Source organism: Lytechinus variegatus, chromosome 15 (assembly GCF_018143015.1).
Source record: "Lytechinus variegatus isolate NC3 chromosome 15, Lvar_3.0, whole genome shotgun sequence".
In the NCBI taxonomy this organism is placed as follows: domain Eukaryota; kingdom Metazoa; phylum Echinodermata; class Echinoidea; order Temnopleuroida; family Toxopneustidae; genus Lytechinus; species Lytechinus variegatus.
Genome location: NC_054754.1, coordinates 23,448,380 through 23,464,106, shown reverse-complemented (window position 1 = coordinate 23,464,106; position 15,727 = coordinate 23,448,380). Strand labels below are relative to the sequence as shown.

General features: G+C 37.7%; 1 protein-coding gene across 2 annotated transcripts; it reads left to right on the top strand.

Moving 5' to 3' along the window:
• Positions 1-1,745: 1,745 nt before the first annotated feature.
• On the top strand, positions 1,746-14,645 carry LOC121428327. 2 transcript variants are annotated; one of them, XR_005971770.1, is made up of 3 exons: positions 1,746-1,966; positions 12,499-12,712; positions 13,865-14,645. XR_005971770.1 is itself a non-coding variant. In XM_041624895.1 (3 exons), exons 1-3 carry the CDS (start codon positions 4,703-4,705, stop codon positions 14,046-14,048), a joined length of 405 nt encoding a protein of 134 aa, XP_041480829.1. In that variant the 5' UTR covers positions 4,454-4,702; the 3' UTR covers positions 14,049-14,645. The 2 variants fall into 2 exon arrangements, 1 of the variants encoding a protein (XP_041480829.1); XM_041624895.1 differs by lacking the exon at positions 1,746-1,966 and adding an exon at positions 4,454-4,709.
• Positions 14,646-15,727: the final 1,082 nt, after the last annotated feature.

The following is a 15,727-nucleotide window of genomic DNA, read 5'->3' as shown; positions in this document are numbered from 1 at the left end:
TAAGACGGCCCCTGTCATTTAAAACAAATCATACGCAGAGGACTTTCTATGCCTATTATTAATTTCTCTCAATTTTTGTCACAATCTGCTGAGTCTGCATGTCTCTCTCCCCTAATGTCCACGTCAGTCTCTCTCTCTCTCTCTCTCTGAAGATGCTGTTATCTTGTCTATCATACAACGAACACTCAATTTCTTCACATCTTTCTTCAGTGCTACTCAATGATCAAATGGTCTCTGGTTTCTGCACAGATCTTATCATTGAGACCCTTTTTACACACGCTAAAATTTCCTTAACCCCGTACTAAATTGCCATTTAGCCCCACCTATAGTACGGGGTTAAGCTTAGCCCACTTTCTTTTTACACAGCATTTTGGCAAAGTGGGCTAACCCCACCTTTAGTACGGGATTATTTGGCCCTGCAAAAAAGCAGGGTTATCCCAGCAATTGCGGTGCTAAGAGCGATAGTACGGGGTTAAGATCGCTAGTGTAAAACGAAAGTGGGCTAAGCTTAACCCCGTACTATAGGTGGGGCTAAATGGCAATTTAGCCCCACCTATAGTACGGGGTTAAGGAAACTTTAGCGTGTGTAAAAAGGGTACGAGTGAAGTACTTGTACTACGAATGATCGACAAAAACCACTAGTCCGGGGTTAGCGAGTTTCGTGTGTGAAAAGCAAGCATTCCTTATCTGGGGTTAGCAATAACAATTTGGCATGTGTGAAAAGGAAAAAAAATAATACGGGGTTAAGGATAGTACGGGGTTAGCGATAGTCCGGGTCTAAGAAAATCCTGTGTAAAAAGGGTATGAGAGAGAATGAGGAAAAAAAACCTCTTTCCTTCAAGCACAGGCTCACCAAGCTGCATTTAGAAGGGGTAATATTACAGTTATCCAAACCACCCATGTCAATAACTGGAGCTCAAAATGTCCCAACAACCTGCTAATAAGGAAAGGTCAGTGTCAGTCTCAGAAGCTTTTCATAGAAAGATGCTTGCCAACCTTGCACTGAATTTAACTCCTGGTTTTGTGAAGGCGAGAAGCTATGGGGCGCCAAGTGTCCGCCAGTATATTCTGTGCAATTCAAGCAATTCCGTACACAAAATGTGTTTTTATTCAGACGAAAATCTTTTCGTCATGACGCTGTTTTATTTCGTACACGAAATTTATTTTGTGACACACAAAATTAATTTTGTCTCAACGAAAAAAATTTCGTCTAGACGAAATGTAATTGCGTCCACAAACTTTTTTTGGCGTGCCATACTCCGTCCAATTCACGCCATTCCGTACACAAAAGTTTTTTTGTTCATATGAAAATGATTTCGTCATGATGCAATTTTATTTCGTATACGAAATTATTCTTGTCACACAAAATAAATTTTCGTCGAGACAAAATGTAATTTCGTCCACAAAATTTATTTCGTACACACGAAATGAATTTTGATCTAACGAAATGGCACCCCAAGTGTTCAAAGGAAAATTCTGTAGGAAAATTTGTGTTTCACTCCAACGAAATTCATTTCGTCATGATGCAGTGTGATTTCGTATACGAAATTTATTTTGTGTCACACTTATAATCAATTTCGTCGAGACGGAATAAAATTGCGTCCTCAAAATTCATTTCGTTGCGTTGCGAATATCTATTCCGTCGATGAAATGATTTTGTGTCACATCACAAAAAATTCTGTCGACGAAATGATTTTGTGTCACATCACAAAAAATTCCGTCCATGTAAAATAATTCTGTCTCCTCTTTCTGGCAGGGTATATGAGATCGTCGCTGATTGGCTGCACCTTGCTCAAGCCGATCTTCGATCGATCGATATCCGGCCGCGGGACGGTCACACTCACAGGTCGGCATGTTGGTGAACCTTTCCTGTTTAGCTTAGATTTCACGTTATCATGGTTATTCATGCCAACAAGAGCTGCAAACAACTTCTCTAATTAGTAGAATGTGGACGGACATTGCATTCGTAAGTTCAGCTATGTTTGAATTACGTTGAAAACAAAATGGGAAATCGTAGTGGTTGCCATACCTGCTACTTTCATTTGCAAGAAGCTGTGTACTGTAAAAATTATAGTCCCATGTATTCAAGTTTGTGTACTGTAGTCAGACAAAGGGGGGGGGGGGGGGGATTGGTCTTTTCTGCACACCTAAAATGGTGAGGAATTATACAGGCTGAAGATATTTTGGCCTAGAACTTAGCAAATAATGTAAAATTCATACAGAGCAAAATGCTGAAAATTTCATTGAAATCAGATGACAAATATATTTTTTTTTAATTTGAAATAACAAATTTATTCAACAGTTTGGGCATGTTGGGCGGGCTTGGCCGCAAATTGGCCGCAACTTGGCGCAAGTTTACCCAGCCTCACTAACCTCATACCCCGGGGCCGGGGCACTTGAACAAAAAAGTGGTGGGGGTGTGCCGCAGGAGAGACAAAAACGGGGGCCTTGGGCTTGGAGCGGGAGTATTGTAAAAAGGAGGGTCCTCGGAACGGGGTTTGGAACTAAAATTTTGTGAAATGGGGGTCCTTGGAAGTTGGAACGGATCGATCGCCAGCGTGTGAGTACGTGCGTATGCATCCCTATAGGCTATGGAACGGGCATCCGTGATGCAGCTAGCGCAGCCTCCGCCGGGTGCGCTCGCTCAGAGACGATGGTCGGACAGCGCTCTGTGGCCGCTTTTCACCAAAATTGCAGCAGATCAATGCGACTGGAATGGCGTAACGAAAAATATGCGAAGCTTTGGAGCGAATTTCTTCTTTTTTCTAGATGAGAACAAAATGCTTTGCCTTGGAGCAGCTTTCTTTGTTTTTTTCTCAATAAGACAAAAATGCTATGCCTTGGCTTGGAACGGAAATTTGGGTGTAAAAATGGGGGTCCCCTCCGCGGCACATACCCACTATGCATTATATACTGAGTGCCCCCCCCCCCGGGCCTCGTACTAGTGTGAGTGCCCTAGCCTACTCCACTTACACGTATTGCGATGTTTCAGTCTTGATTCAGGCCCTCTTCAAATTCAGCTCCTCTGTAATTATGCTCTCGCAGACAAAGTCCGGAGGGGGCATTAAGCGTTCCACCTGTCCATTGATTTGCCTGCCTCCCCCCCACCCCCACTTGGTTTCAGTGCAATAAATTGAAATATATTTGATTGTTTTTTTTTTAAATTTAGGTGTGTTGGTAGATGACACTCTAGGCACCGTGCCTATTAATTCCTGTGTTAAAAATGTGAGTGCACGCGAATTAAAAGTTGGACTTAAATTACTAGATTTTAACATGGAACTCCATTAAGAAAACTATTTTTAATTAGTCCCTAGATACTACTTCTTTTCTTGGGGTATTGAAGCCTATTCGTCCAGAACTTGCTCAACTTTTGCGACTAGCCTTGTCGCCATAGGGTTGTACACATCCTCGTTTAATACTGATTGTCACGTGACACGGCAATGTGTGTGTGTGTGTGTCGTTAGGCTGTTTGGCCTGTATTCAAGGCGTTCTATCCGTTATGATTTTATATTGAAGCAGAATACATCAGGTATAGGCCCATGTCAAGTCAAATCGATACAGGGATCGAGGAGGGGGGAGGGGTAGAGCAAAAAATTCCCAGTCACATGAAAAATGATATTTTTTAATGATTGTTCATGCATTAGGGCAAACCCCTGTGTGGCAGGAGCATGATGAGTAAAAAAAATGAAATAGTAGAAAGAAAGAGGCCGAAACATATGGCACGTGGGAATAAAGTTGCTTTATATGTTCCAAGCGAATAAAGCAAGCGAGAAAAAACCTTTCGTGCAAATCTAAATTTGAGACAGATATCTTACCTTAATTACACTTTTCCTAATTTTGGTTTCTTTAATTCCCTTCATTTTTTTATATCTTGGTTGTACGTAGAACATTCGGGGGGCATGCACTGGGCATAACCCTGGCTTGTGTACCCCAGTGCTAAATCAGCAGGTGGGTTTTGATCCCGGGGGGGGGGGCACTCGACCAAAAATGTGGTGGGGGTGTGCCGCGGGCGAGACAAAAAACGGGGGCCTTGGAGCGGCCGGCTTATTGTAGGTCCTAAAAAGGAGGGTCCTCGGAACGGGCTTCGGAACGACAAGTGTTTGTGAAAACGGGGTCCTTGGAACGGATCGCCAGCGTGTGAGTGCGTATGCATCCCTATGGAACGGTCATGCGTGCATGATGCAGCTAGCGCGGCCTCCGCCGGGGAGCTCTGCAGCCGCTTTTCACCAAAATTCGACTCATTCAATGCGATCGGAGCGGCGTAACGAAAAATATGCGAAGCTTTGGAGCGGATTTCCCTCTTCTTTTTTCTCGATAAGAAGAAAATGCTATGCCTTGGAACGGAAATTTGAGTGTGAAAATGGGGGTCCCCTCCGCGGCACATACCCACTATGCATTATATACTGAGTGCCCCCCCCCCCCCCCCGGGGTTTTGATATCTCTGGATCTTTAGCAATTTTAAAACTTTTTATAGTTGTAATGGATGAGAAAATCCCTGCAATCTGATTGGTTGAGAGCAATGCAAAAATTTTACTGGGCTGCATGAACGATATCCCGATAATCAAAACGCAACGATATCCACTGTAAACAAGCAATCGTCCGAAAAGGTCATTGTGATGTCATCGCGCATGTACTGTTACCGTCGCTTGTTTACGTCAAAATTTGAATTTCGATCAAAGCAGAATGAATCAAAGGATGCAAAATGATCTGTAAGTACAAATACGGTACCGTAATTGTCATTGGGATTAAAACTGCCCACATACTCGTTAGTTGAGAAGTCCAGACATACATGTACGATCTAACGTTAGATCTATACTGCCCTGGGCTGGCTGTGCACAGCGAAATATCCACTGCAGGCCCAGGCAGGCGCTGGCCCCCGGCGCGGCCCGCATACACACACACAGCTACATGTATTGGAGGTCGGAGGCTGCCTCAACTGCTCAAGATATAGTCAATGCAAAGCTGTATCTGGCATTTTGGGTATAACAATATCTTTGTGGCAACATTATCCAGTTAAGCCCATATTTATGTTGTCCAGGGTTATCAAAGTGTCTGCGCTCTGCATTAGATTTTGGAATTTTCATGCATCGATCCGGTAAATAAATCATGCGTCCAGTAAATAAATCATGCGTCCAGTAAATAAATCATGCGTCCGGTAAAAAAAATCATGTGTCCGGTAAATTAAATTTACCCGACGCATGAAATTATCATGCATCCAGTAAATCATTAATTTTTGTGGTTTATTAAAAAAAAAATTCCATTCTATAAAACAGATGATGCATGGGTTTCTTTCGTGGGTCAGTGGAACTGTGTGCATGTGGTTACCTTGTACACAGAGTTCCTACTGACCCACTCTAACGCATCATTTGTATATAGATGGCTACTATTTTTTATTAAATCGCGAGTGTAGACCTAAATGTAATTATAGAAAAACATTTCGTTAAGGTTTTTATTTTTTTGACCCCCCCCCCATAAAAGAAGGAAAAACAATTATAAATGAAGTTATAATATACACCCCTTTAATGATTTCGCTTTTTCTTCTCTTTTCCCCTCCTTTTTTTTTGGGGGGGACCTTTTCGTTTATTTCCCAGTCTTCCCTTTCTCCCCCCCCCCCTCTCTCTTTCCTTTTCTCTTATCTGGATTTTTTTTCCGGTGAAATCCACTAGGGATCAAGGGCCAGCCTGCATGCCCCTGCAGCGGTTTACGCCTCTGCCGTGGTATACGCATGATCTTAACCCTAAAAAGACTGAATCAGCCCCCCCTCGACATTTTTCGTGATAAATCCGCGCGCAAATCTTTTTGACCTCGTTGCTCGCTGACTTTTTACTTTCAAGTCTCGCACAACTTTTGAGACCAAAATTGTGACCCCCGGGTACACACTTTCGAAATTACGCAACATTTCGTTCGTGCATGCAGACCCAAAATTACTCAAAAACGTGAATTTGTGTACAAATCCAATACAAATAGTGTTTTTAGCCAAAATTCATAAATGTATTATTATTTTTCCTTTTACTGCTTAAAATCAATTTATTTTATCTTTTTCATGGTCAAAATAAAGTCCCTGACAATTTCCATTGAAAAAACAATGAAAAACAAAGTCGAAAAACAATGAAATACATAAGAAATTTAGAAAACAATAGAATACATAAGAAAATAAACATGATGTTGAAATTTTTTAAAAATAAATTTGATCAGATGCCTATCTAGAGTAGGTGAAACAAAAATTAGCATTTCAGGGGCATTATTTTATTAATTAGAGCAAACTAATGATTTTACGCAAAAATTAGCATAATTAATGAAACATGAGATTTTTTGCATAATTTGATGTGATAATTTGGTAGATTATGCCATGGGTAATGTGTGCCAATTTTCGTCGCGATCGCGCAATTGACGACCGAGATCATAAGGGGGCGCTGAATAAGCCCCCCTCCCCAGTCTTCTTAGGCATCGAAATAGCCCAGTCTATTTAGGGTTAATCATGATTAAAACTAGAGGTAAATCCAAGATTTTCCAAAGTAGGGGGGGGTGGGGTGAATTTTCTCAAGTACAATTAGACAACTCCCAAAAAAGGTTCTCACTTAAAAAAAACCGGTCATTTTGTCTCACGTAAAGTGATGGTCACTAAAAATGAAAGTCATTTCGTTCGCGTGATATTCGGCAAGCTCCCCCCAAAAAAATAAATAAGAAAAGGGAAAGTCATTTTGTCCATGTTATATTTGGCAACCCCCCCCAAAAAAAAAATTAAAATTAAAAAAAGGTTTTAACTGTAATTATGATCGAAGGTAATTTTGTCTTGCGTAAAATTTGACAAATGAAAAATAAGATTGTCACTAAAAAAATGAATGTAATTTTGACCCACATAAAATTTGGCAAGCCCCCCCCCAAAAAAAAATGAAAAGGTTTTAACAAGCAAAAAAAAGGCTAAAAAGAGAAAGAAGAGACAAGAATATGAACGAAATATATCCCCATTACAAATAATGCTGTGATCATCATGAGGGAGGGGTCGCATAACTAATATAATTCCAAAATATTTACTATAAATCTCAATAGGGGGATCGTGTAGAAATGCTCACCAACAGTGAGCATTAATATAATCCATTTTAATTTCAACTAATTTTATAAAGTATTAAATGTCTTCCCACCAAATGAAAGTCATATCGCATAACTCCAATTTGTATTAAGGCGTACATTTACCAAAGTCTTGAGTTTGAAATCAGATTCAGAACAGCATTGTCCAACCGGCAACCCATATTTTGGGTAATGTCGCCTATGAGGTCCAAACATTAACATTAATCATTGGTACTAGGAGTGTGTGTGTGTATTTTGAGTTTTTGACAGACGTATATCAATCAGGTTTGATTATTTACGTCTGGGACCGACCTTTAATGTCACAATCCGAAAGACGTGATCAGGGCTCGAACCTCTGCATCAATGTGTAACTTCCCCACAGCTTGGAGTGGGTGACACCATAGGAGTGGATGACACCATAGTAATAATAATAATAATATTCCACATATTTATATAGCGCTTAGTGCATCGGAACGACATCTCTAAGAGACTAAGCGCTTTCCAGACTCAGTATTACCACGGTCATCAGAACCTTGTATGCCTGCGTACAATGTATGCACCTTCTCCACTCCCTGGGGAGCACTCCAACAAGAGTTCCAAGACTCAATTGCTAGGCATACTACATTATACATAGGCTTTCACATCCTACCAGGTACCCATTTAACACCTGGTGGAGAGTGGCAAAGTGGATTAACCCCTTGCCAAAGGACGCTAGTCCATGGCGGGATTCGAGCACACGACCCTCTGATAGTACAGGCCAAGTTTGAATTTGGAGTCGGCAGGTCAAAACACATTAAATATGCAATTTAGTTTCCGCATGATAATGTCTTTTTTATGAGTTATGAAATATTCTACTTATTTGAACAAATTTGGGTGTGTAGGTAGATGATACCAATACAGGCTAAGTTCGAATTCGGAATATGCTGGTCAAAGATCACAGCTCATTAAATATGCGAGTTGGATTCCTCACGATATCTTATCAAAAGTCATCAGATTTTTTAAAATTTGGGTGTGTTGGTAGATGATGATGCACAGCATTTATATAGTGCCATATATCTGTTAAAGACATTCCAAGGCGTATTGGAGGAGCCAGCCAATCTGGGTCGCCTACAAGGGTGCGCACACAGAACTGTGACCCGCAGGTATCTCCTCCCAATTACTGGTTGGGGGTATCCGGGTGGACCACTACACTGGGTCATTAAATATGCGAGTTGGTTTCTTATAAAATAACATCAATATGAAATAATCACGTAGGCCTTATATAAAAAGTGCAAAGGCAAGCAATTTTTTTTCTTACTTTTTTTGGAACTTTTATATATGTATTTAGGATGTATTTTGTCCTGAAAATTTAACATTCTAGGCACCGTTTGTGATCCTGAACAAGATGTGTGTGTTCTAGATAATTACTGAGAATGCCAAACACGAACATAATTTTTAATAAGTGTTCTAGCATGATCCTGTTAAGGACTGTTTAACCATGAGGATGGTACATATTTCAATAATGGGAATGCGAAGCACGAGCTGAAAATTGTTGACATTCCGACCTAAAAAAAATGGTCATTTGTTCTATGCACTAGATCATAAAATGATAGGTACGTAACTAAATAATTGATGCGAGTGCAAATTGGGAATTTGAGTGTGGCAAACTGATTCTGTTTGGTTCTGCTTGCGTAGACTGGGGCCCGTTTCTCAACACCGTTAAGTCTTCTAACTTCTTAACTAAATTGGAAATAGTTAGCTACCTGTTAGCGAACTGTTTCACGAATCCCTCTGCCAAGATCGGGGACAACTTGACCAAATAGTTATGACATCTCCAAACCTGTCATAACTTACTTCTTTCTTAAGGGTCAAGTCCACCTCAGAAAAAATGTTGATTTGAATCAATGGAGAAAGACCAGACAAGCACAATGCTGAAAATTTCATCAAAATCGGATGTAAAATAATAAATTAATGACATTTCAAAGTTTCGCTTATTTTGAACAAAATAGTTATATTAACGAGCCAGTTACATTCAAATGAGAGAGTCACTCACTATTTCTTTTGTTTTTTTATTGTTTGAATTATACAATATTTCATTTTTTACAAATTTGACAATTAGGACCTCCTTGCCTGAAGCACAAAATGTTAAAATAATGTAATTCCACGTGTTCAGGGAGGAATGACACTTCATTTCACATGACAATGACGAGAAATAAAAATAATTCATATTTCATATAATAGATTACAAAAGAAATAGTGAGTGATGTCATCAGTTTCTCATTTGCATATCGACCGAGATGTGCATAACTGTTTTGTGAAATGAAGCGAAACTTTAGAATGCCATAACTTTCTTATTTTACATGCAATTTTGATGAAATTTTCAGTGTTATGGTTGTTGAATTTTTCTCTTTTTATTCAAATAAAGTTTTTGTTGGAGTGGACTTGTCCTTTATGTAGTGATATCATGTGGATAGACTGTGACATTCAAATGAGCCTCGAAATTTGAAAATTTTATTACGTAATAATTTAAAGAAAAATGAATTATATAGCAAACAAGTGGGATAAATCATTCAATAGTAATTGTAATGCACAGAAATTATAACAAGTGTTAATTTAAGGTAGTAAAATAATTGAATTGACAAAGATTCTACCACTTCAGGTCATCCATAATTGGACTCGTTTTCAGACTCTTATCAAAATTTTAATAAATTCTTCCTCTAATATACGCATAGCATTCATAAAATTGTGCGTTTAGGTATCTAAAGAGTTTAACAATCCATGATAATATATTTTTTGATGATGTTTGGAATCCTGAAAATCTGTTTGATTATCATCATGTTAAAGGCAAAAAGAAGCTGCTGAAAACTGCTTATCTAAAAAAAAAAGAGCCAATGGAGTAAATTAGAGAGTCAAAAGGGGGCCTAAGCTTTCGATCCTAGCAGAATCTTCGTCGGAGGCAAAATGACAAACATATAAAGTGGAACAACCATGATATAGACCACAAACATCCAACAGCAACACTAGAAACCATCATGTTAGGAAGAAAGCCTTATGGTTTACTTACGTAAACTATTCAAATTTTATATCTTGGGATAAATATCTCAATGTCCACTTACATGTGATTTTTTTTATCATGATATGAATTAGTGTTAATTTCATTTCCTCAGAAATTTAATGCCCATGTCTGCATGTTTAAGTACTTTTTAAGCATATTTTGCCTCTATTTTTTGCAACTTTTGGAAAATTTGCTATTTTGTGACTAAGGCTACGTCTGGTATGTACTTTCCACCAATAGTATCAATATGATATTAATGGATTCTAGTTAATCCTTTTGGGTAATTTTGGAACTAATTCTGTGTTTGGTAGATAAATAGGACTAACTTGTCCAGGTGTTGAGAAATGGGCCCCTGCTGATGAGTAGGCCTAGAGTTTTTATGCCCCTGCAGATGAAGCCCGGAGGGGGCATTAAGTGTTGCCCCTGTCAGCCCCCCCCCCTTGGTTTCCGCGCAATAACTTGAAAAAAATTCAATGGATTTAAAAAATTTGGTGTGTAGGTAGATGTCACCAAAATACAGGCTAAGTTCACAGCTCATTATGCAAGTTGGTTCAAAATTTATTTTTTTGATTATATTTATATGCGTATTGATTTCTGCATGATATTAAGTTCAATCATATTGAATGGATTTCTGATCGCGTTAACTGGGGCCCGGGTTGGCACGTTTTAACCAGTGTGTTTTAAAACACATTTTTTTTACTTGTGTGTTATAAATAAATCCTCTTTCTCTTCCCCCCTTTACTCTTTCTTGATTGCTTTGTCATGTTCCTCTTCTCCCTGTTCAATCTTGCACAGCAATCAATATTAAGAATATCATTTTAACAAACAAATCTATGTGATTAGCTCACTTTTATCTACAATAAATTCGTAAACATGGCAGGGCCACACAACATTTAAGACTATTTTTGGAATGCATGCATGGTTACGCAGTTATGATATACACAAGTGCATATTATCAGATCCCGAATTGCTTAAAAACTTGATTTCATGTACAACTCAATGTGAGTCATTGCCAAAATTTGTATCTGTATCATTATTTTCAGAAATTGCTGAAAATTTCTATTAGTAATAAATTTGAAAATCTGTACATAAGAAAAATGAAAAAGTAAAAAAAAAAACATTACCAGTAACCTACATAGACTGGGCTATTTCATTTCCTAAGAAGACTGGGGGGGGGGGCTTTATGATCTGGGCAGTCAATCATGGGATCACAGCGATGATTGGCAAACGCATTACCCATGGTATATTCTAAAAAACTATAATCAAATTTTGCCTAAATCTCATTGCTAATTTACGCGTAAAATCAAAAGTTTGCTCTAATTAACTAAATAATGCCCCTGAAATGATCACTTTTGGTTCACAGACTCAATATATTTCAACATCACACTTATTTTCTTATGTGTTTATTGTTGTTTCAATGGAAATAGTCGGGGACCATATTTGACCGTAAAAAAGTTGAAATTAATTGATTTTAATCAGTAAAAGGAAATATAATGGCACATTTATGAATTATGGCTAAAAACACTATTTCCATAGATTTGTACGCAAATTCACATTTTTCCAGCAACTTTTGGTCTGCATGCACTTCCAAAATGTTGTGTAATTTCGAAAGCACATACCAGGGGGTCGCAATTTTGGTCTCAAAAGTTGCGCGAGACTCGAAAAAGTGAGTGATGCTGTAAGTCTGTGAGTGATGCGGTAAAAAAAATTGTGCAGTGGATTTATTGCAAAATATGACAAGGGGGTAAATCAGCCCCCAGTCTCATAAGGGTTAAAAACATTATATAGGCCTACTGATTGTTTTTAATATACATTTGATCAGAATTCCTGAATTAAAAAAATAAGTAGTTCAAGGGCTATATTTATAGGTTTGAATTGAATTTGTATTTTATGCCCTAAAATTGGTATAATTGATTCAAATGAAATAAAGCATATTGATTTACCCGAAATGAAATTAAGCTTTGAAACCCAATGTATATCAATTTTTCCATTGTGCAAATTCTCCTCGCCCCCCCCCCCCCTCGATTGACAAGACTCAGGACACCTAGGGACAACACGTATATAATCATGTATTAGGAATGAAATGTCATATTACTTATAAAGTGTTTTTTTTTGTAGGCATTCAATTTCCATGATTTAGTAATTTGGGGGAAATATCAACTTTTCTGTTCAAAATTCATAAACAAAATTGTGGTAATCTCTTATTAAAACATCAAGAACTGAAATCTTATTTTATTTAGTGTATAGTTTAATTGATTTACAGAAAATTGCATCATAAAACAATAAAAAAACATTTTGTACTACAATTCTGCGGGGGCATCTGTTTCCTTTGGACACGTCAAACTTTCTTAATTATGTGTAATTGATTCTATGACATGTGTTTACATTTGCTGCAGATTCCCATTCAGCCATTGGACTGAACCGGTACCAAGACCGGAACTGTAACACAGTAAGGATGGTCAATATGAAGCGAGCTTCATTGAATTCCTCCAAGAGCTCTGTACTCTGTTCTGATCATTTTGAAGATGCTTGCTTTGACCTGGGCAGACGATACGTCTTAAACAGGATGCTGTCCCAACCATATTTGATTTCCCGCCTCGTCTTCAGAAGGTACAGTGGATCTATATCATACATGCGTTCTAAAGAAATATATATTCTGTTTTATCTACCTTTGTTTTGATAGAACATTGCTTTAATTATTCAATTTTCAGTAGCAAAATAGAGATGAAAATTATCCTAATCAGGAGGATAACCATGGACCGGGGCCTATACTGTGTATTTACAGTAAACTACTAAATAAATATATTTTTTAAAATTTGGTTTAACTCATAATCCTGGGCTACTTTGAGATTGCATAGCCCAGGGAGGGGGAGGTGGGCTTTTTTGGTCCCCCTCTTCAGATCTTGCCTCTGATCAAAACGAAAACCAATGCACACATCAACATCAATGTAATCTGCAAGCATGGAACTAAAGGTTACAGAATTCATTAAAATTTATTGTTAATAAATTATTTATTGTTAATAAATTAGTAATGCTAATTTATGCGTAATAGAGAATTCTTTGTTTTTAAGGTTAATCTCTAAAGAATTCCCGAAATTCTATGATTTCTAACAAAGTTGCTCAAAAATAAATGGTAAATGACATTTCTAATCTTATGTATTTTATTGTTTCTATAATTCCATATGTATTTCTTTGTTTTGGGGCCTTATGTATTTTATAGTTTTTTTAATGGGATCTGTTCATGGCACTATTCTGATTATAAAAAGCAAAGATTTGATTATTTTCAACCAATAAGTGCAAGAATAATGATAAATTTGTCAATTATGACTGAAAATAGAATTTCCATTGGATTAAATGTGTATACAAAATAATATTTTTGAGCAATTTTTGGTCCGACATAAACTCATAAAATGTTGCGTAACTGAATATCCGGGTGTCTCAAAAGCTCTGCAGAATTGACCAAAAAGTAATCATGGTACCTCATTTCTCATTGTGGACTTATCATGAAAAATGTGGATGGGGAGGGGAGCTTATTAAGCCCCCCCCCCCGGGCTAGATAGGGTTTATATATCATCATGTATATTTTAAAAAAATTATCTTGTTGCAAGTCACTGCAAAAGGTTTGATTTCTAAACGAATATTGTTCTTCATGGATAATCGAATATTTGATTGAAAAATTATCTTTGAATAGTTATCTTTTCATTCTTGTATCTGTTTTTGTTCAATATTCTTTTTTATTTTTTATTAATTCGTCTCCTACAGAATTCACCCAAACCAAGGTATTTCCCAAAAGACTTTTCGATTCAGCAAACAACCTCCCAGATACTGCAAAGACACCAGTGCCAAAGTCTTCAGCACCTTAATTTCTCGAAGACCACTCCTACTGAATACCAGAAAGTCCAAGAGGGGTAAAGTGGAAGTCAACAACAATAATGGACTGTATTAAAACTTGGAGAAGAGGCTGAAAACCACACAGAAGTCCTACCTTATACATTACTTGCTTTTAAGTTTGGACAAACATTGATTTGCACAACTTTACAACAAAAAATTTACGCTGTGTGGATTCTGATTATTTAAAATAGCTCAATGAAAACGTTTATCACTGGGCATGTAACAAAAATGAATTCATTGAATTTGAAGATGTCTTACAGTATATTCATTCTGATTTGAATGTCAGAAGAGAAAAAAGTTTGTGAAAAGTAGGAATGACGGCAAGCTGACAGAATAGAATACATGTAGGATAGAACAAGGCCAGAGTTATAAATGAGCTGTTGGATAGAGACAAAAAGATGAATTAAGAATGGGGGTGATAGAGAAATAGAGACAGGAATTGGGGAGCCTGTGATGAATGCCTGAGAAAGTAAAAGTTACCATATTTTATTTTTTTAAGGATTTGAACAGTCAGGAAGAATGTGGTCTTTTTTCTGTTGTTATTTCTCAAAATACTGGTATGTTTTGTGTACAGAAAGGGGTATAATCCTTTGCAATAATCACTCTCACAGAAAATATTAACTAATCAAAAGAAAAGTCAAATATTTCACTGATTTACAATTGTTCGGTCACTCTCATATCTAAAGTTACCCCCCCCCCCCCCATCATTTCAAGGTATTGGAGAGAGAGGTTGGGCAGGACATGGCTGTCAGCAGAAAAAAAATGCAGGGTGGGGCAAAACAATTTTGGGATATGTGCGAGGGAGCGAATGCGACAGAGCAGAATTTTGTGGGGGGATATATGCGAGAGAGCAAAATGACAGAAGGAAAATGCAGGGGCCAAGAGATTTGAGGAATATGTAAGAGGGAGCGAAGTGACCAAGCAGAAGAAATGTAGAGGACAACAAATTGTTGGGTATGTGAGGGAGCAAAGCAACCAATTAAAAAAGGAGGTTAGTCAAAACGTTCTTGAATATGAGTAAGGAAGCAACTTGTTCACTTCCGAGCAGTAGGACTCGTTTTAAAATAGCTTAGGAAATATGTGTTTCCTAAGCATGGTAAACACATATTGTAGGCCTATAGTACAATTTAGGTGCTCTAAGAGTTAAATTCTGAATGAGCTGCATTTGCTGGTAAATCATGCGCAGAGGATCTTTGTCTTTTATCCATTTCTACACTTTTCTTTAGATTTCAGTTTTAAGGTGGGAAGGATCCCACCCTCCTGTGGATGCTAATATTTTGACTGACCCTGGGTAAATAGAATAATTACAAAAACAAAAATGATGTTTTAATATGAGATTTTTTAATGCCCCTTGAAAGTCCACCATCTTTCTCACTCTCTCCATCTTTCTTTTTATTCATTTTAACTTTCCAATTCTTTCTCTCTTGATATCTATAAAGTTCAGGTTCACCCTTTTAACTTGCACTATTCCAAGCCCCCAACCAATTGGCATCCACAGGAATGGGGGAGTGGGGCTTCCCCCTAGAAAATAAAGTCAAACAAAAGAAAAATGTGGAAAATAGAAATGGATAAAGACAAATAATCCTCTACGCATGTCTTACCTACCAATACAGTTCATTCACAATTTAATTCTTGCAACACCTAAATTCTACTATGAGTTTACCATACTTAGAAAATGCATATTTCCTATGCCATTTTTAAACAAGTCCCTATCGCTGGGAGTGAACGTGTTGC